Raw genomic sequence first — 21,776 nt, 5'->3', positions numbered from 1 at the left:
TTATACTGTTAACTATATCTTCCCTGTACTAAAACATGATTTCTGTATTTGTTGTTGTTTTATTAGTTGGGGGGCTTGAACTCAGAGCCTGGGCTCTCTCCCTGAACTCTTTTGCTCAAGGCTAGTACTCTACCACTCTGAGCCACAGCACCACTTCAGATTTTCTGGTGGTTAATTGGAGACAAGAGTCTCACAGACTTTTTTCCCTGCCCAGGCTGGCTTTGGACAGGGATCCTCAGCTCTCAGCCTACTGAGTAGCTAGGAGTATAGCTGCAAGCCACCAGCAGCCAGCCTAAAACACAATTTCTATATATGATAGTAAATGATTTACAAATCTTCAAGAATTCGCCTTAGAGCTCATGGATAAAACTTTCAGCACTTTCTATCAGTCTATTCCCTATATTTCAGGGGTGTGGTCTGTCTGAAGCATGTCATATTAGTTGGAGGAAATTCAGTAGCACATCATGCAAATTAATACTGTGGCTGCTATTATCTTAAAAACTTGATCTACTAATCTGAGATAACCAATCAGGACTTGTACCTACTGTTTACTAAAAAATATCATTTTAAAAAGGAATTTCAGCCGGGTGCTGATGGCTCATGCTTGTAATCCCAGCTACTTGAGACTTAGATCTAAGGATCGCAGTTCAAAGCCAACCTAGGCAAGAAAGTCCACAAGACTCTCATCGCCAACTAACTGCTTAATTAAAACCAGAAATAGAGCTGTGGATTAAGTGGTAGAGCAAAAACCTTGAGCAAAAAAGCTCAAAGACAGTGTCCAGCTGGAGCCCTGAGTTCAAGCCCCAGGACTGGCACATACACACACACAAAAAAAGGAATTCACACTTCAAACACTTTTGTACATACTCATAAACTATATTTCTTATTTATTATATAGTGTGGTCTGACAGAATAGAAGTGAAGGGGAAAGAATAAACCAATGGGCAGAGGCTGAATGAGGACTGTACAGGGCTCATTAGAGCACTATAGTACTCTCCCAAATTCTGACAAGAATGAATACTTCCATGTGAAAGAATTAATCTAACTAGCAGGCTAAGGTGGTCCCTTGAGCCCCAGAGGTTGGGGCCAGCTTGGGCAAGATAACAAAAACCCATATAAAAAATTATTCTAGCCGGGCACCAGTGGCTCACACCTATAATCCTAGCTACTCAGGAGGCTAGATCTAAGGATCACATTCAAAGCCAGTCCAGGCAGGAAAGTCTGTGAGACTCTTATCTCCAATAAACCACTAGAAAACCAGAAGCGGTGCTGTGGCTCAAGTGGTAGGACATTAGCCTTGAGCAAAAGAGCTTAGGGAGAGCACCCAGGTCCTAAGTTCAAGCCCCACAACCACCACCACCACTAACAAAATTATTCTAAAAGTTAATATTATAAGAAAAACATCTTGTATCTAGATGCAACCCAAAGGAACAAGAGGGTAACCAGCAAGGAGATCAGCTAACACCAGCCCTCAGTGAGTGCCTACCCTAGCAGATACCAAAGTGGATAAAGAAAGAGCTCCAGTTCTTTTTTAGTTTTTAGTGTTTTTTTTTTTTTTTTTTTTGTACAGAAGAGATGTTGGGGAGGGACCTGCACATGTTAAAACACTGGCAAAATTCATTCTTGCTGTAGTATAAAGCAGCCCCTTACAGGAGACTATGGCTTCAGCCACAAATGAGGAAGACAGACTGTAGAAAAGGACTGTGGAGAACTGAGAAGGAGCTCATTTCTTCTGTACAATTAGCTATTAGACTCGTCTCTATGTGTGCCAGAGTGTTAAAAAAAAGAAAGCCAAAATGTCAAAGAGTGCTCATTTTTTATGTTATACATTAAAAGATGGTTCCAACTTTGAGAAGAAAAGGATGGGCTTTACCTCTCTGCATGACAAAGTATGGCCCATCACATGTGAGGATAGCTGGACTGCAGGCTGTCTGCTTCCCCAGCTAACCCAAGTCGGGTCATGAAGGGGGCCAGATCGGAAGCTGCTGCTGCCTCCCAGCATTCTGAGGCTGGGAGGTGCTGGGCTGCCTGCTGCTGGCTTGGGCGCTGTGCCCTTAGGCTAGCTCAGGGAAGGTGGGAAGCCAAAGGGTAGCCACACAGGCCTATAACCAAGCACACCCCCAACCACTGTCCCAAGGCTCATTTGGTTGAATCTTTCTAAAACAGACACTTTCTTGGAAGAAATCGTCTCTGGTGTATTTTGATTCCTATGTCATCAGTTATATAATATCTAATCATATGGCAACATGAGTCTAATACCATTATAATAACTGATGATATAATAAATATGAAGCACAGTAACAAACTAGTTTTGGGAGCACAGCCCAGGCTTGGTGAGCAGCAGCACAGCTCCACAGGCGGAAGGCCATGCAGGAAGAACCACTGGCAGCGTAGGTGAAGGCCTCGGCCCTGGTCTGCTCAGTTAGGGAGTGAATAGAGAGGCCTAATTTGCCTGGAAGTCTGTTAAGTAGGTCACTTAAAAGAACTTCTGCCATTTTTGCTGAGACAATGTAATAAACTCACATGTAATTCTGTTAAACCATGCAACCTACTTTGTTTAATGGAGTTACTGAATAATCATGCTCCCTCCCTTGAACCTTCTTTTGTGCTTATTACACTCATGACAAATTACTAAAAGGAACAGTACCATGCAGCAATATCCAATACTCTGTCAGATGACCAACAATTTCAACTATGGTTTCCAAGCCTAAACTCAACCACCTAGGAAGTAATTTAAGTAACCACACTGCCCTGGAAGGACTGAATACGTAGTCCCTTTTTCTGGAAAGTAAGACCTATCCATTTTCTTACCTCACTAACTAAATATCAGCTTTTCTACTTTTACTGATAAGCAGACAAGGAGCACAGTGTATAGGAACCATGAGCTCTTATTAAAGGAATACAGAACCAGATGCCAGAAGCTCACCCCTGTAATCCTAGATACTCTGGAGGCTGAGATCTAAAGATCACAGTTCAAAGCCAGCCCAGGCTGAAAAGCCCCTGTGAAGACTCTTGGCTCCAATTAACTACCAGAAAACCAGAAGTGGAGCTGTGGCTCAAAGTGGAAGAGCATTAGCCTTGAGCAAAAGAGGTGCCCAGGCCCTGGGTTCAAGCTCCACAACCAGCAACAACAACAACAAAAGGAACACAGAGTTATAGCTAAAGTCTTTATCACTGTGACCTAAAACCTTTCCTCTTCCATCTTAATATTAACCCCAAGACCCACAAGCTTGAGTTACCTTTGTTTTCAGAACTGGAGCCCATGTTGCTGTCTGGGGCAGGCAGCATGTCTTCATAGCCCCATGATACTATGTGTTTGCCCCCAAGCAAACATGAGGGGGAGCCAGGCCCTCCTTCCAAAAGCAACAACCTGGAAGGGGAAGGGAAATTGCAAGGAAAGTAAGACTGTCTAATGTAGCAAGAAAAGTCAAAGAACATTGGGCAGGGAATGTTGCTTAGTGGTAGAGTGCTTGCCTAGCGTGCATGAAGCCCTGGGTCCAATTCCTCAGCACCACATAAACAGAAAAAGCCAGAAGTGGTGCTGTGGCTCAAGTGACAGAGTGCTAGCCTTGAGCAAAAGAAACTCAGGGACAGCGTGCAGGCCCTGAATTCAAGTCCCAGGACTGGTGAAAGCAAGCAAGCAAGCAAACAAGCAAGCAAGGAAGGAAGGAGAGAGAAAAGTCGAAAAGCAGAAACTAAAATAGCTTTATACAAATATGTGTCTCAAGATACTCACAGCATATTTTCAATGAAAAACAATCACATAGCAGTGCTTATAGAATTGGTATAAGACAATTCTATTTTTATGAAATGGAGAAAGAAAAGCACATGGACAAATGCTGGAAGTGTTCATCTGTAGGGCATGAGATTGTGAAGGATTTTTACGTCCTCTTCATACCTTAGTAAATTCTCATCTCAAATTCACAACTAGAATGTGTCACAAGCTATTGCAGTTTTTAAAGATACAAAATACGAAAAAGAATATGTTTAGAGGCACTTTCAAAGAATGAAAGGTACAAAGCAAGAGCATGGATTATCCATTGATAAGAGCTGTGTTTGGCAGAATGAATGTAAAGCAGCAGCTCACCTATACAGTACGTCAGCGACAGGCAGGGACCCGAGGTCAGTCTGTTTTTGCAGTAGATGGACTGTGTGGACAAAAGTTTTCAAGGAGCCCCTAAAAAAGAAAAGAAAAGAAAATCACCATAACTGAAAATTAGCTGGGCACAGGAGGCTATAATCCTAGCTACTCAGGAGGCTGAGATCTGAAGGTCTCAGTTTAAAGCCACCCAGGGCAGGAAAGTCTGTGAGACTCTTATCTTAAATTAACCACCAGGAAATGTGGTTCAAAGTGGCAGAACACTGGCCTTGAGCAAAACAGCACTCAGGGACAGTGCCCAAACTGACTTCAAGCCCCACAACCAATACCCTCTTACCCCCTCAAAAAACACCTGAAAAATCAAATAATTGAGGAAGTTAGTGTTAATTTTATTAACCACATGGGAAGATACCAAAATATGTCTGCTACTGTCAATCAGAAAATGTGCTATACAAAACACCCTTGATTCTTACCTATAAAGGGGCTCTTACCAGGGGCGTGGCACCTTGCTGACTATGAAGAAGCTCTCCTTGCCTCTGGAAAAGTAAACGACTTTTCCTCAACACACAAGCACCTAGCAATATGGGTATTCTGCTTGGATACCATTTTTATCCCATGTTACCTAGTCAAGGACCAAGCAACCTTTGAAGTCTAACAGCAGTTCTGGGCTTGCTTTTTCAAGCCTTAACCAAGTTCATCCATTTCACATGACATTCAGTAGGAACAAAGAAACAGCTACCCAGTGCTTGTGCCAACAGGTGTTCCTCCTGCACCCTGTGATGGGAGACACAGGGTGACTCTGCCTGCAGACTCGCTGAGAGCTGGTTTCCCTGTGCTTCCTGAGGCCCCAGACTCTTGGGAGTCTGTAACATGGTCAGCAGGATCTAAAAGAAGGTGCTTTTAAGAAACACCAGACCTACCTGGCCACGTTCCAAGTATAAATCACCACAAGAACACTTCCAAATGAAATGATCACCTATATCAGATGGCCGACTCCGGCTTGCCGCCCTCTCCTCTCAGCCAAGGCTCTAATTGCTAGGTATCATATCCCTAAATTGCAACAGAAATGGAACCCCTATGCTGGACCAAGAAGGCCTAAAGACTCTCTTAATAGCTCCTTTCAGAATAGGGCAGGGAGGCGGCACAGTATCACAGCACCACTTGGGAACAGGACACAAGGCTTGGAAGCCTGACACTGCCACTCACAGCTGCACAATCTGTCCCCTCACAGATGAGTTTTTCCCCTTCCGACTCCCCAGCGGATGTCTCCCTCTCTGCCTCTGGCTCTTTTGCATGGCTAGCTCTTTCTCCTCACCCAGTCCTCAGTTCTAATGCCATCTCTCTAATAAGACTTCCTGGTACCGCCAGCTAGCACTGTTTCTAGTCATACTCCCTCAAATACCCAGATTTCTATTCCTGTGGTGGCTATCCATCTCTGAAATTCTCCTTTTTTGTACTGGTCATTGGGTCCCTCATTCTTGCATAAAGTCTACAGTTTTTAAAGTCCACCTGGGCCTGGGAATGTGGCTTAGTGGTAGAGCACTTGCCTAGCATGCATGAAGCCCTGGGTTCGATTTCTCAGTACCACATACACAGAAAAAAACAGAAGTGGAGCTGTGGCTCAAGTCTCAGAGTGCTAGCTGGAAGCTCAGGGACAGTGACCAGGCCCTGAGTTCAAGCCCCAGGACTAGCAAAAACAAATAAATAAATATACCAATACATAACAATAGTAATAATAATAATAATAATAAAGTCCATCTCCCTGATCACTACAGGATACCCATCACCTGGAACACTGAGTAAGCAACAAGGTTCTGCAGAATCCATCACCCTGACTCCACTCAACCATCATCTCTGCTGGCTAGGGACTTCTGGAGACAATGCCTCCTACAAGTGAATGTTCTCAAAAGGAATTCTTTCATTGATTACAGATCTGTAGGTTGGGCACTGATGGCCCCATCACACACCTGCAATCTTAACTACTCTGGAAGATGAGATCACAGAATTATAGTTTGAAGCTAGCCCAGGCAGAAAATGCCCAAGACTCTTATGTCCAATTAAACAGCAAAAAGGCCAAAGTGGAGATTTGGCTCAAGTGATAGAACACCTGCCTTGTGCAAAAAAGCCAAGTGAGAGTGTGTGAGCAAAACACAGCATACTATTAAATCTTGATGTATGTGAAGAGAATTTTCAGTTAAATCAATGAAGGAAAACACTGGGGTCCAGAAATGCAGTTTGTAGCCAGGCGCCCGTGGCTCACGCCTGTAATCCTAGCTACTCAGGAGGCTGAGATCTGAAGATCACAGTTCAAAGCCAGCCCGAGCAGGAAAGTTCGTGAGACTCTTATCTCCAATAAACTGCTAGAAAACCGGAAGTGGTGCTGTGGCTCAAGCGGTAGAGCGCTCACCTTGAGCTGAAGAGCACAAGGGCAGCGCCCAAGCCCAGAGTTCAAGCCCCACGACCAACAAAAAAAAAAAAGAAATGCAGTTTGTGACTTAGCCTTGGGATGGAGTCCAGATGATCAATAGCCACTAACCAACTGCCAACACATAAATAAAAGTCAAATGCTCACTGGGCACCCAATGGCTGTAATCCTAGCTACTCAGGAGGCTGAGATCTGAGAACTGTGTTCAAAGCCAGCCTGAGCAGAAAAGTCCCTGTGAGACTCTTATTTCCAATTAACCACCAGAAAACCAGAAGTTGGGCTGTGGCTCAACTGTGGTAGAGTATTAAGCTTGAATAAAAGAGCTCAGGGTCAGCACCCAGGCCCTAAGTTCAAGCCCTACAACTGACAAAAAAAAAAAAAAAAAAAAAAAAAAAAAAGTCAAAAGCTCTCCACAGAAAGCTCTGCAGCCCAGGAGGAATAAAACCAAACATCTTTGGCTAACTACCTGACGCAGAACATTCGCCATGTCAGCGTGTACAGGCCAGGGGTGGCACTCACTGGAAGCTGCTGTTATGGTAGAGCTCGGGGCCTGGCATTAGGTTTTGGCAAAAGCATCGCATGCTTGGTCTGGGCTGTGAAACAAACACTGCAAACCTAGAAGGGCTCGGAATGCTCAGACTTCCATTCAGAGCTTGGCCTCTTACTCACTTGCCTGACCCTAGAGTGGAAGTCACAGATGGGGGGGAAGGGAAAGGGAGTAACTTCCGTTTTCCTTACCTGGCACATGCCAAGGCCACCAGGGCAGCAGCAGCATTTTCTTTCTGTTTCTGTGGGATGTGTCGGCCTGTGTCTGAAGTCTCCTCTAGCCACGAGCACAGCAAGGTTTCGATCCCGTTGAGGCAGTCAGCAGGCTCCTTGGTGAGGCTCAGAGGCTGGCAGTCGCGCAGGCAGTTCAATAGCACCTCAGCAGTTAGGTTACAGAGAGAGGGGTCCGTTCGACTCTGGGACTGGATGAGGGGGAAGACCAGCAGCAGCCCCATCCGTGACGTGAAGGGCGCTTGCTCTGGCTGCTGCAGCAGGCCCTGGCGCTTGAGCAGGGCCAAGGTTTCTTCATCTCCAGAACTTTCCCTCTCATGCTGCTCCTCCAGGGCCAGCTGGCGCTGGGCGTTCCACAGCCCTCGCAAGGCATTCAGGCGGTATTCCAGCAGGCGGGCATAGGCGTTGCTCTGATTCCCACAAACAGAGCGCAAACGTTCTGCTAACTCTGTTGGGTTCTTGGTCTCAAAGGTTAAAATCTAAAGGAACATACAACAGAGAAGTGAGTGTGTGTTGCTTTCATCAAAGTGGCTATGAAAGCAAGTCTGTCTAATGGCATCTAATAGTCCACATCAAGATTATTTTAATTGCAACCAAATAAAAAACATGTACTCTATGTATTCTTCTGAATAACTAATGTAAGCTAACAAAAGATTGTAAAAAGAAAAGGCAGGGAGGGAAGGGATGGTAGGGGAAAAACAAAGGAGGAGGTAACAATGCTAGATAGGAAATGTACTCATTACCGTACTCATGTTACTGTAACCCCTCTGTATACTATTTTTACAATAAAAAAATTTAAAAACCATAAAAAACCAGGCACCAGTGGCTCACGCCAGTAATCCCAGCTACTCAGGAGGCTGAGATCTGAGGATCACCGTTCAAAGCCAGCCCGGGAAGAAAAGTCCGTGAGACTCTTATCTCCAATTAACCACTAGAAAGCCGGAAGTGGTGCTATGGCTCAAGTGGTAGAGCACTGGCCTTGAGATGAAGAGCTGAGGGAGAGCACTCAGGCCCAGAGTTCAAGCCCCATGACCGACCAAAAAAAGGGGGGGGGCAAATATGGACTATAAAGTCCTTAGCTGATGAAATGACCCTGCCAGGCTTTTCTGTTAGTGCTTTGATTAACATCAGCATTAGAGAGACTGGAGACATAGCTCAGTATGCACTATGAACCATACAGGCCCTGGGTTCAATCTTCAGCAGGAAGAATGAGGGGGTGTGGGAGCAAGGGAGGAAGTGACACAGAAAGACTCAGAGGGCAGACACAGAGGGAGAAACAAACCCAGGTAAATAAGAGCTCAAGGTAGGGCAGAGTGGCACACTTGTAATCCCAGCTCTTCAGCAGCCAAGGCAGGAGGATTCAGAACTTTAAGCCAGCCTGGGCTACACAGACATTTAAAAAGAGAAAAACATCACAAACTCAAATTATAAAAGCATACCATTAAATGTGAAAGCATAATCCAGTTAACTTTATTTTCGAAAAAATCAAAATACTAATCTTCATGAAATGGTCTTGAGGGTTTGGGTGTTTGGTTTGGTTTTGAGACAATCTTAACTGTATAGCATAGGCCTGGGATAAATCCATGTACCACTACACCTGGCTAATCTTGAGTTCTAAATATGGTATGACTAATTCTTACTACCCCCAGATGGACTGTGAGTGAAAAGTAACCCAAATCGTATCTTTATTCTTCAAAACCTAATATACCCACTAATAAATGATTTTTACTGCTCTTGGGTTTTGAAGCTATCCCCCTCTTCTTTTGTTCAATCTTAGGTCTGTGCTCAGTACAGACTTACCCATGCACCCTTTGTTCTTTCCAAAACATATGATTACCAGGAAGGTTTCTCTAGATTTTCATGAGCTGGGAGATAATAAAGTCATTACATCTTCTAGCAACTCTATGAAGGACCCAGCTTTTAGGATAAATTATTAAAGTATTGTACAACTACTTAAAAATGATCTAAGAATGTTTAAAAAAATAAAGCAGCGCCAAAGTAAATTTCCAATGCAGAGCTTCTCATAAGGTGAAGGAGGACACAGCAGCAGTAGCACACTATGGCCAGGGCTAGGTTCTCAGAGGACCACAAAGTCAGGGTGGGATGAGGCTTGGAAGGAAAGCAAAGCAACTTCAGCTGGGTTGTCTGACATTAAGAACGGTCCTACTACACTTTATGCAATGGAAATTGCAAAATCTGCCTTTCTATCTAAACTTTATTAGTCTAAGAAAGTAACAAGAACTCTCAGATAATGCAAATGCTCTAACTGCTTTGCTTAGCTATCTAGCTGTGTGGAACTGAAAACCTGTTCATAGCGGAAAAACAACATAGCAGCAAAAAGGAAAGAGCAAAAACTAAAGAAAAACAAAACAAGGTGAGTCAAAGAAATTGCTCAGCTTAAGTAGAAGATGAAGTTGTATAGCAAGCATTATAATCAAAGAGGAAAAAAGATATTTGGGGGAAAGCTAATAACATAGAAAAATGGGGGACCTTGTGCAGGTACTGGACTCACCTTTCTGCTCGTGAGCTGGGGCAGGTTACAGGAAGCCTGCCCAGGGCTTCCACTAGCACATGAGGTACTCAATGAAATAAATGTACCATTTACAGAGCAGGAACACTGCTCTGCAGAGGAAAAACTGAGCAAATGGGAAGTCAGGAAGAGGAAGCTGAGGCTTGGATATACAGATCTAAGAACTCAAAGAAGTCAGCTAGCAGAGGTGTAAAGGGCAGGAAAGCTGCTGGGTCAGGTGACCTGAAGTTGCAGGTCCTGTGTTCCTCCCTCTGCAACGTAGTCAAGGGGGAAATTACTACAATTCCATGAACACACTTTCTTTTGCAGTCCAAAAAAACCACCAAAAAGATGTTCTTGGCAAAGAGTCATCAACTGTTGGACTCTCATCAAATAGATGACCAAGATGAAACAACTTTCGGTAGATTTAAGAAAGAACAGGGGAAGATGTTACAGAAGCGAAACACCTTTAGAATGATCCAAAGGTTTGGCCACATATTTTACTCTTTGTATAACAGAATAGATGCTTTTGGAGTAAGAACTGGGAAATATAGCAAGAACAACTGGAAGATGGGAAATAAATAAATAACAGAATAAATAAATGACAGGGCAAATAAGGAAGGGCCACGGGAAAAATACAAGAAACTGGTCAAGAGGGTAAAAGCAAACCAGGCACTGCTGGGTCATGCCAGTAATTCTAGCTGTTCAGGAGGCTGAAATCTGAGGATCTCCATTCAAAGCCAGCCTGGGTGTGGTTGTTCATGCTTGTATCTCAGCTATGTGGGGATAAATAGGAGGACTATGTCCAGACTGGCCCTAGCATAAATGTGTGATACCCTATTCAGAAATAACTAAAGCAAAAGAGGGCTGAGGGCATGGGTTCAAGTAGTAGAGTACCTGCCTAGCAAATACAAGGCCCTGAGTTCAAAATTCAAATTTATAATCATAACAAAAAAAGTGTCAGTTCATCTAGTAGATCACATACCATACCTAATCATCATAAAATCCCAACCAACTTAACCAAAAATGAAACAATTTATTGATGAACAAAACTTTAAATGAATCTCAATGGAGTTTTGTTGAGTGAAAGAAGCCAATTTCAAAAGATTACATGAAGGGCTAAGGGTGAAGTTCAGCAGTAAAGTACAGTCTTACTAGGCGCAAGGTTCTGGGTTCCATCCCAATCACCAAGAAAAAAAAATTTAAAACCAAAATATCAAAAGGGACTGGGTGCCACTGGCTCACACCTGTAATCCTAGCTACTGACCAGCCTGGGCAGACAAAACCTCAAGACTCTTATCACCAATTAACTGGCAAAAAGTCTGAACTAGAAGTGTAGTTCAAGTGGTAGAGTACTAGCTGTGAGCAAAAAAGCCAAGCAAATAGCGTGAGATCCTGAGTCCAAATCCCCAGTACCAATACACACACAACTAAGGACATTTTACTTAGGGCAACATACTCACATAAGTTAGAGTACTTTGTCTGTTTTACTTTTTTTTCAGAGGCAGTCCTGGGGTTTTTACTAGGGCCTTGTGTTTGCTCTACTACGTGAGGTTCAGTTCCATTTTCTGCATGTTGGTGGTTAATTGGAGATAAGACTTCAAGGGACTTTCCTGCCCAGGCTTGCTTTGAACTGCGATCCTCAGATCTCAGCTTCCTGAGTAGCTAGGATTATAGGCACAAGCCATCAGTGCCTAGCTTAAAAAAAAAAATCATGAGCTGGGAAGGTGGCTCAGTGGTAGAGCTCTTGCCTTGCATGCATGAGGCCCTGGGTTCGATTCCTCAGCACCACATAAGCAAAAAAGAAAAAAGCCGGAAGTGGCGCTGTGGCTCAAGTGGTAGAGCGCTAGCCTTGAGCTGAAGAGCTGAGGGACAACGCCCAGGCCCAGAGTTCAGGCCCTGTCACTGGACCCCCCCCCCCAAAAAAAATCACCTTTTTAATCTGAACAGCTTTAAACGTTTATGGACATGTGAATAAGAACTATTATAGCATTTCTACAATGATTTTGTGATTTCTTTTTCCTCGCATACATTTGTACTTATATGCACAAGTCATGTACTTAGTCATCTGAAGCAACTACTCAATAATTCAATCCAAGATTTTATTGAACTCAAGAATGAAAGAGCAACTCAGTAACAGTAAATCCAGCTATTTCTTTTATTATTTATCTCAAACACTGAGTGCCTCTGAAATATGCTATTTCATGGTACATAAAATGATGTATATGTAGTGGAATCTAACTTTAATATTACAATTAGCTAATAAAAACTATATAATAGGTTTTGTGTCTTTCTGAAAAGTCTATTTTTATAAGTCCTTCTACTGTGTTTTAGCATTCCACTTGAAGGACGTATTTTTCTAAATGGATCATAGCTGTAATAAAATTAACCAAATGTTGTGTTTATTGATTTAGTGGGATCCAAAGCACACTGCTTTCAGAAACCCATTAGACTCCTCAGCAGTACCCATCTCAACAACTGTCTGCTGCGAAGCTGCTTTTATAATTCTCAACCTTGAAGGTCATGGCCTAAAATCATTTTATGAAGACATTATACCTTGGGGTTTTAGTAAGTCAGCTATGGAGGATCTATTCTGGTACTCATGAATATTGAATGACTTGTCTTAGATCCTTATATAAACCAGTATACTCAGTCACTGCTCTTGACCAAATCTCATTAGAAAATTAATATTTTTTAATCCCAGCTACCCAGGAAGCACAGACTAGGAGGATCATAGTTTTGAGGCCTGGACAGGGAAAATGTTAGTGAGATACCATCTAAATTGACAAGCCAAGAAGGCAGGTGCTGGTGGCTCATGCCTGTAATCCTAGCTACTCAGGGAGTTGACATATGTAAGACCATAGTTTGAAGCTAGCACAGGCAGAAGAACCCATGAGACTCTATCTCCAATTAATCAGCAAAATGCTGGACTGGAGGCATGGCTTAAGTGGTAAAGTACCAACTTAATGAGCACTGGTAGCTCACACCTATAGTCCTGTCTACTCCAGAGCTGAGATCTGAGGAACATGGTTTGAAGCCAGTCTAGGAAAGTCTGGGAGACTCATCCTCAATTAACCAGCAGTGGAGCTGTGACTCAAATGGTAGAGCAAAGAGGGCTTTAAGGGGCAGTGCCCAGACCCTGAGTTCAAGCCTAGGACTGGCACAAAAGAAAGAAAGAAAGAAAGAGAGAAAGAGAAAGAGAGAGAGAGAGAGAGAGAGAGAGAGAGAGAGAGAGAGAGAGAGAGAGAGAGAGAGAGAGAGAGAGAGAGACCTGGAAATAAGCCAAATATTTGCCAATAGAATGGATAGACTTGGATATACTTACACATATAAGGTAAAAAAAAAAAAAGTACATATGGCATACAATATGGAAAAGCAAAAGAAAAAATTCAGGATCTAAGTCTCCCATGAGAAAGAGCTGGAAGGTTAGATTCTAGATCACATAGCAGACTTATTTGCTTGCCTCTTTATTTAATGCCAGACTAAATAAATATTAATTGTAATTTTTATTGACTCGTATTCCAGCATGAAAAGTAGACCACATTACTGTGCTTGCTGCTCATAAGCACTTAATGGTTATTCCAGGGCTGTAGCTAGCAGAAAGCTGGGGTTGGAGGAAGATACTGCTTCCAAGAAGACATCTGGCAAGGCCTACAGATATACGTAGGGGTGAGTGAGTGAGTGAGTGAGTGAGTGAGTGAGTGAGTGAGTGTGTGTGTGTGTGTGTGTGTGTATCTATGTATAGGGTATTATTTCAAACTCTGTCCAGATAGCTTTTAAGTTTCTCTATTTTGTTCACTAACACATCCCAAGCACCAGGTACCAGGATTCAATAACCATTTTTGGGTAAATTAATGGCTAAGAGTCCTGCTCAGCATGCACTTACCTCCCCTACCCAAAAAAGTGGAGTAAACAACAGACCCACCACACCCCCAGACCAGCCCTGCTCCTGGAGATCCTCCTCTCTCCCAGTTAGGCTGTCCACTTCTGCCAAACCAAGCTAGCAGCCTGTCCTGTATTTTGCTTAGTGGATCAGAGACATGGATTCTGCATTTGTGGCCCATCAGTGCTTGGCTGTGTGACGCAGGAATACAAATTTGCGCGCATTTGTGGAAATCCCTAGTGGTGATGCTCTCCACAAAGGCCCTCAAAAAACCCTGAGAAATGCAGCTTTGTGGCAGCCTCCCTGTGCCACGGAGTCTTATCCTGCTCCTCGTTTCCTGCTCACAGCTGTGCTGGCTAATTAAGACTGCCTGGAAACCTCGTCTATTGCTTATTTCTTCTAAATCAAAAGACTCCTCTTTAGAATTCCAATCCATCTGTCTCCCTCTGTCTGCAGAGAACGAATGTTCAGAAAAAAGCTAACCAACCAGCTAAAATTAATGTACCTCTCCCGGTTAAGGCTGCTCAGGCACAGTTGGGTGCAGGGAGCCAGAAGCCTATGGATAAGACACTAGGACCAGTGCAGACCCATCTGGGCAGAGCCGGGCAAATGAAGAAACTTCTGGTGAAACTGACCCACGTCAAACAGGGCTCACTCAAAATAGTGTGACGTCTAGCCTGTGGCCTGCTGGAGATTGCCTGGCCCTCAGAAACCATTCCAATTCAAGAGTGTCTTAAAATGCTGGCATACTGAACAAACCCAATCTGTACATTGAATCTGGTATTCTGAGTGTAGGTTGCAATCCCTATGGGTTCCAATTTTTCATACCTCAGTTTTCCTTTTCGCCATAAATATATGCATTTATTACATACGGCATACATTTATATATTTCACAGGAAGGAGAGCAATGTTAAATTATAAATGCCTGGTGATGAGTTAATTAGCATCTGCCAAACAGGCTCTTTGAAAAATAAGATTCCGGGCTGGGAAGGTGGCTCAGTGGTAGAGCGCTTGCCTTGCATGCCTGAGGCCCTGGGTTCGATTCCCCAGCACCACATAAGAAAAAAGAAAAAAGCCAGAAGTGGTGCTATTGCTCAAGTGGTAGAGCACTAGCCTTGAGCTGAAGAGCTGAGGGACAGCACCCAGGCCCAGAGTTCAGGCCCCACGACCGGACCCAAAGAAAAATAAGATTCCAAGTTAGGAAGAACAGTAACTGTGACTGAAACACAAAGCAGGAACATTTCACGAAGTTACCTAACTCTACCACAATGTGCCTACACCACAGGTCCGACCCATCATGGACAATCCTGAACTAAGGTTCTCCGTCTTTCGTCTATTCCAATAGAGCAGAAAGCCACACTGCACTCTGGGTCTCCCCAGTGCCACCACACTCAGGCAGAAAGAGAAAAGGCTTGTGGCAGGTGCGTGGGGCAGAAGGAGAAGAGCCCCATGGCAGGTGGCAAGAACTGCTGACTTAGAACAGAAGAACAGTATGCTAGTGCAAGCTGTGCTTGCTCTTGTGCCAACTGCTGCCAGATGAACTATAAACACATTCCGTTTATATGGGTGATGTGTAACAGGACAACATACAGAATTCCACACTCAGCCGGGTGCCAATGGCTCACGCCTGTCATCCTAACTACTCAGGAGGCTGAGATCTGAGGATCACGGTTCAAAGCCAGCCCGGGCAGGAAAATCCATGAGACTCAATACCACTCGAAAACCAAAAGTGGCACTGTGGCTCAAGCAGCAGAGAGCTCACCTTGAGCTGAAGAGTGCAGGGACAGCGCCCAAGCCCAGAGTTCAAGCCCCACAACCAACAAAGAATTCCACGCTCAGGTTTTGACAGGCCATCACCTTACTGACTCTACCAGCATCCCTGCCTGCAACTCCCGGTCCCCAGAGATGGTAGAACAATGCTCATCTCAGTTCGACAGTCTATGAAATCAGTGATGGAATGCAGTGAATATACATGCTGGACATTGTAAAGACCAAACATTCCAACAGCGGGTAAAAAAATGTCTTCTTATATGTGGTACCAAAGTCAAGTCACTGCACAGCACAGCCAAGAGTTATTCCTGCATTGATACTGAGAGACAACTTTTTTTTTTTTTTTTGGTCAGTTGTGGGGCTTGAATTCTGGGCCTGGGTGCTGACCCTCAGCTCTTCAGCTCAAGGCGAGTGCCCTACCACTTGAGCCACAGTGCCACTTCTGGTTTTCTGGTGGTTAATAGGAAATAAGAGTCTCACAGACATTCCTGGCCAGGCTGGCTTTGAACCGCGATCCTTAAATCTCAGCCTCCTAAGAAGCCAGGATTACAGGTGTGAGCCACCAGAGCCCACTTGAGAGACAACTTGGATTGACACAAGAGTAGTTCTATAGGGGCATATCAGGAGCTTGGTCCTTTATTGACTCTAGAATCTTTGTATTTGTGTAGCCACTCTAAGGCAAGAAGTCAGGAGCAGCTCATTTGATGGGCAAGAGACATAAGTCTCAACACCTAGAGTCAGGCACCCTCTAAAACAGGAATGGTTGCTCATGCTCCTGAATGGCGGGCCCCACAGAGCTACTGGAAAAAGTTACTTCACAAAGGCATAATGTGGACCATAATACTACTTTTATTTAAAAATGTGCGAGTATGTATGTGTGTGTTAGTGTGTGTGTGTGTGTGTGTGTGTGTGTGTGTGTGTGTGTGTGTGTGTGTGTGTGTGTGTTTGTGCTTATCACTTGAGCCACAGTTCTACTTCTGGCATCATTGGTGGTTAATTGGAGATAAGAATGCTGGGAAGGTGGCTCAGTGGTAGAGCGCTTGCCTTGCATGCCTGAGGCCCTGGGTTCGATTCCTCAACACCACATAAGCAAAAAGAAAAAAGCTGGAAGTGGCGCTGTGGCTCAAGTGGTAGAGCACTAGCCTTGAGCTGAAGAGCTGAGGAACAGCGCCCAGACCCAGAGTTCAGGCCCCACGACCGGACCCAAAAAAAAAAAAAAGAATCTCATAGACTTGCTCAGACTGGCTTCAAACTGCAATCTGTAGATCTCAGCCTCCAGAGTAGCTATGATTGTAGGTATGACCTACCAGCGTTCAGCCTTTTTACATATAAAAGTACGTATGAGCCGGGCGCTGGTGGCTCACGCCTGTAATCCTAGCTACTCAGGAGGCTGAGATCTGAGGATCGCGGTTCAAAGCCAGCCCCAGGCAAGAGAGACCGTGAGACTCCTATCTCCAATAAACCACCAGAAAACCAGAAGTGGTGCTGTAGCTCAAGTGGTAGAGCGCTCGCCTTGAGCTGAAGAGCTGAGGGACAGCACCCAGGCCCAGAGTTCAAGCCCCACGACCGACCAAAGAAAAAGTACGTATGACACAAAGGCGATGCCTATGTGCATGTGATCATATAAAGTAATACTTATCAAAATGAACTCCAGGAAATGGAAACAAGAGGCTTTTTTCTTTGTTGCTGTTTTTGTTTTCTTTTCTTTTTGTCTTATTTGTTCATTTATCTGTCTTTGAGAGGGTAAGTGGGGGCCACAGAAATAGAAGGACAAGGCTCGGGGGCTGGGAAGGTGGCTCAGTAGTAGAGTGCTTGCCTTGCATGCCTGAGGCCCTGGGTTTGATTCCTCAGCACCACATAAGCAAAAAGAAAAAAGCTGGAAGTGGCGCTGTGGCTCAAGTGGTAGAATGCTAGCCTTGAGCTGAAGAGCTGAGGGACAGCGCCCAGGCCCAGAGTTCAGGTCCCATGACCGGAACCCCCTTCCCCCCCCCCAAAAAAAAGAAGGCCAAGGCTCGGGAATGTGGCTTAGTGATAGAGTGCTTGCCTAGCATGCATAAAGCCCTGGATTTAATTCCTCTGTACCACATAGGAAGTAGCACTGTGGTTCAAGGGGTAGAGTGCTAGCCTTGAGCAAAAGAAGCTCAAGGATAGTGCCCAGGACCTGAGTTCAAAGCCCCAGGACTGGCAAAAAAAAAAAGAAAAGAAAGAAAAAGAAAAGAAAAGAAATAGGAGGACAAAGAGTGAACAAATGTAGCAGCAGTACCCACTATACACTATGTTGAAAATCAACTATATAATTTGATGAGGATGGGCGTGAGGGATGGAGTGATATTGGTAAATTTTTTAAAATGTACTCTTTACCTGACTTATATAACTGTAATCCCTTTGTTTCATTTTGCTTTAATGTTAATATTTTATTGTTATTATAAAGGTGATATACAGAGACTGCAACCTCATTTTACATCACCTTTATAATAACAATAAAAATTCAGTTTTTTAATGTAAAGTACATATGTACATATACTAGGCATTTATATATATAAGCTGAAAAGTTTAAAATCTCAAAAGTGAGAGACTTTTTTAATCTTTATTTTCCAGTGTGTACAATAAACACTTATTTCCTTTGAATGTGTGAATGAAAATGGACGAATATATTATAATAGGAAAATATTTAGAGGACTGGAGATAGAACAGTAGTAGAATGCTATCCTGGCATGCAGAGGGCCCTGGGTTCCATACTCAACACTGCCATAAAAAGAAGAGAAAACACACTGCAAATATACCATTAAGTGCAAGTGCAGCAGTGATACTGGGTAAAGATGGGAGAGAGTAAAGGAGGGGGTGACATTGATTATCTGACTTATTACCTGAAAGTGTAACCTATGTACATCACCCTTATAATAACAATAAAAACTTAATTAAAAATAACATTAGCCAAATAAAACCATGAAATAAAAAACATTATACATAGTGAAGTCTACAAGCAACTATTAGAACTGACATTTTAAGTTTTTTAATTTTAGCTGGGTGTGGTTGGCTCACATCTACAATCCTAGCTATTCTGGAGGCTGAGATCTAAGGACCATGGTTCTCTGCCTAACAGATATATCCAAAAGACTCCTCAATTAACTGCCAAGAAAAGCCAGGAGAGAAGTGTGGCTCAAATGGTAGCGCACCTCCTTGAGTGAAAAAGGCAAGCAAGAGTGCAAGTCCAGAGCTGAACTCTAGTACCAGCACAAAAAATAAATGAGTGGTACTTTCTTGTCATTTTATTGTGCAGAAAAGTCTAAATAGCAAATACACACCAGAAATATTTCTTGCTTCCTTTCCCACCTTCTCCTGGGGAAAAAGTCATACGAAAACTTTGCTTCTTGTGATAATATATGAGTCTGAGTCTCAATTTATTCAAGCTGTGAACACATGGCAAAAGAAATGGGCCCAGAGCACAGGAATGGCAGAGCAGATACAGTGATCAGCAGGAAGCACAGATCCTTAATCCCAAACTTTTCCTACAAACAGTGCATGGAGTCTGGCAGAAGAAAACTGGGTGAGCAGGTGCAGGAGAATTTTACTTTTCACAAAGGCTGAGAGCAGAGGAGAAAATTGGATGCGATTAAAGAAGACTACTTAATTCTAAACTGGGTGCCAGTGGCTCACACCTGTAATCCTAGCTACTCAGGAGGCTGAGATCTGAGGATCATGGTTCAAAGTCAACCCAGACAGAAAAGTCTGTGAGACTCTTATCTCCAATACACCACTAGAAAACCAGAAGTGGTGCTGTGGCTCAAGCAATAGAGAGCTTGCCTTGAGCTGAAGAGCACAGGGGCAGTGCCCAAGCCCAGAGTTCAAGCCCCATGACTAAAAAAAAAAAAAAAAAAAAAAGACAAGTTAATTCAAGAAAAGCAATGAAAAAGTCAGGAATACCTTGAACAATTTCGTATTTCTGAAAAGTTTTCTAGGCTTTAAAAAAAGTCAATGATGGGGGCTGGGAAGGTGGCTCAGTGGTAGAGCACTTGCCTTGCATGCATGAGGCCCTGGGTTCCATTCCTCAGCACCACATAAGCAAAAAGAAAAAAGCTGGAAGTGGCACTGTGGCTCAAGTGGTAGAGTGCTAGCCTTGAGCTGAAGAGCTGAGGGACAGCGCCCAGGCCCAGAGTTCAGGCCCCATGACTGGACCCCAAAAAAAAAAAAAAAAGTCACCAATGAAAAGAATACCATTTTTTTAAATTTTGGTATGAAATGACTTGTTAGAAGTTGAAACATAAAACATGCTAATCTTACAAAATAATCAAAGAAAGTGGTCATTATTTCTGGGGCAATCACATGTTCTTGGAAAAACATTATTTCATGTAACGTGTTTTGTTTGGAGCAGTGCTGTTATGTTCTAAGCAAAGTGTGTAGGAACACAAGGATATACTCCTGGGAGATTAAAGTACCCATTTAACTTTTCTTTTTCAAAAATCTGAGCAATGCTGGGCACTAATGGCTTCCTCTGTAATTCTAACTACTCCAGAGGCTGAAATCTGAGGCTCATGGTTCCAAGCCAACCCAGCCAGCAAAAAGCCAGAATATGGAAGTGTGGTTCATGTGGTAGAGCATTAGCCCCAAGTTCAAGTGTCAATACCAGCACACACACACACACACACACACACACACACACATACACACACACACACACACACACAGTGGGCTTGGTTACTGGCTACCTGGCTTCTCATCCTACCTTTCAGCTGCATCAAACTAGCAGTGTTGCATATCCTTCCAGATTTGCTTTACCACTAATAGAAAGGCTGTCCCAACCCTCCCCTGCCCCATACATGAAGAAGAGAAGGCTCATTATCCGGTCAGAGTAGTGGAAGGACCTATCACTTCTCACCAAACATGCAGGGTGGGGTCACAGTTGTGTCTGCCAGGACAGGGATAAGGGAGTCTGGCTGGCACTCTTGCTATCTCAGAATACCCCTCATAGCATTTAGGTAAGTCCTGAAGTGTGGAAATTACTATAAGGAAACAAAAACATAGGCGACAACTTTCTGAAATGTAAACATAGGCGCAATCCATCAGCCTGGTGTTGGTGCTCACTCCTATAATCATATCTACTTAGGAGGCTGAGATCTGAGGATTGGGATTTGAAGCCAGACTGGGCAGAAAAGTCCACAAGACTCTTTTCTCCAACTCATCACAGAAAAATCCTGAAGTGACACTGTGACTCAAATGGTAGAGTGCTAGCCTTGAGCAAAAAAGCTCAGGGACAGCACCCAGAGTTTAAGGAGGATGGGGCAGGGGGAGGGGGGCAGCTCTGTACACCAAAGAAACAATTACTAGAATGAATAAACATTCCTCACAAGGAAGAAAGTCTTTGCAAGTTATCACTGGACAAAGGATTAATATTCAGCATATGTAGGAAATATATTTTAAAAAATTAAACACCAAAAGAAAAAGAATTAACAGACGAGTAAATGAACTGAGAACAGTTCTCAAAAGAAGTTCCTTCACATTCTTAAGCATTTCATTTAATAATAAGGAAAGCAAACGTATTACAAAGATGAGATAGCGAGTTCTCATTTCCATCTATGTCCAGGAGCTAGCTAAATGTATTATATTAGACTTTATTCATTGAAATTATCAATGCAAACCGCAAAAGGACACATAAAGCATGAAGAAAAGATCTATTACAAATACAAGCTCAATGATAATATTTTGTTGGTGTAAAAGTTCTGCTTGAATGAGGCATCTGTAGTTATCAGCATTACTAAACCTACAATTTGCATAGTTTACAAATTATGCATCACTTTATTGCTAATCTAAAACTGCTACACACTGTGCTCTGACCTAGTAATTCAACCAACTATAGGTTTCCGTAGATATGAGGGATGTGAACGCACACACTCCCATGTGCCTTATGCTGGGATATTAGCACATCTACAAATGTGCTAGACCTAAAGTTACATACAAATTCTCAACATTACTGGGTGTTGGTGGCTCATGCCTATAATCTACACAGGAGGCTGAGATCTGAAAATAATGGTTCTAAGCCAGCCCCAGCAGGAAAGTCTGTGAGACTCTTTTTTTTTTTTTTTTTTTGTCGGTCGTGGGGCTTGAACTCGTCTGTGAGACTCTTATTTCCAATTAAGCACCAAAACAAAACAAAACAAAACCCAGAAGTAGAACTGTAGCTCAAGTGGTGGAACACTAGCCTTGAAAAAAAGCTCAAGGACAGTGCCCAGGCCCTGAGTTCAAGCCCTAGGACTGATACCAAAAAAAAAAAAAAGCCAAAGAAAGGGGAAACTAGGGGAGAAAGTGAAGGAAAAGG

General features: G+C 43.4%; 1 protein-coding gene across 1 annotated transcript in view; it reads right to left on the bottom strand.

Annotated features, from left to right (window-relative positions):
* LOC138826369 (probable E3 ubiquitin-protein ligase HECTD4) overlaps positions 1–21,776 on the bottom strand; it is a 128,087-nt gene that overhangs the window by 95,427 nt on the left and 10,884 nt on the right. The window contains exons 2-4 of the mRNA XM_070021459.1: positions 7,263–7,780; positions 4,088–4,177; positions 3,240–3,370 (exon numbers count right to left, since the gene is read on the bottom strand). Coding sequence (XP_069877560.1) covers positions 3,240–3,370; positions 4,088–4,177; positions 7,263–7,780 — 739 coding nt within the window. The remainder of the gene's footprint in view (positions 1–3,239; positions 3,371–4,087; positions 4,178–7,262; positions 7,781–21,776) is intronic.

The sequence above is a fragment of the Dipodomys merriami genome, unplaced genomic scaffold, assembly GCF_024711535.1.
Source record: "Dipodomys merriami isolate MVZ:Mamm:240054 unplaced genomic scaffold, mDipMer1.0.p SCAF_142, whole genome shotgun sequence".
NCBI classification, from domain to species: Eukaryota; Metazoa; Chordata; class Mammalia; order Rodentia; family Heteromyidae; genus Dipodomys; species Dipodomys merriami.
This window is presented reverse-complemented; position numbering and strand designations above follow the sequence as displayed.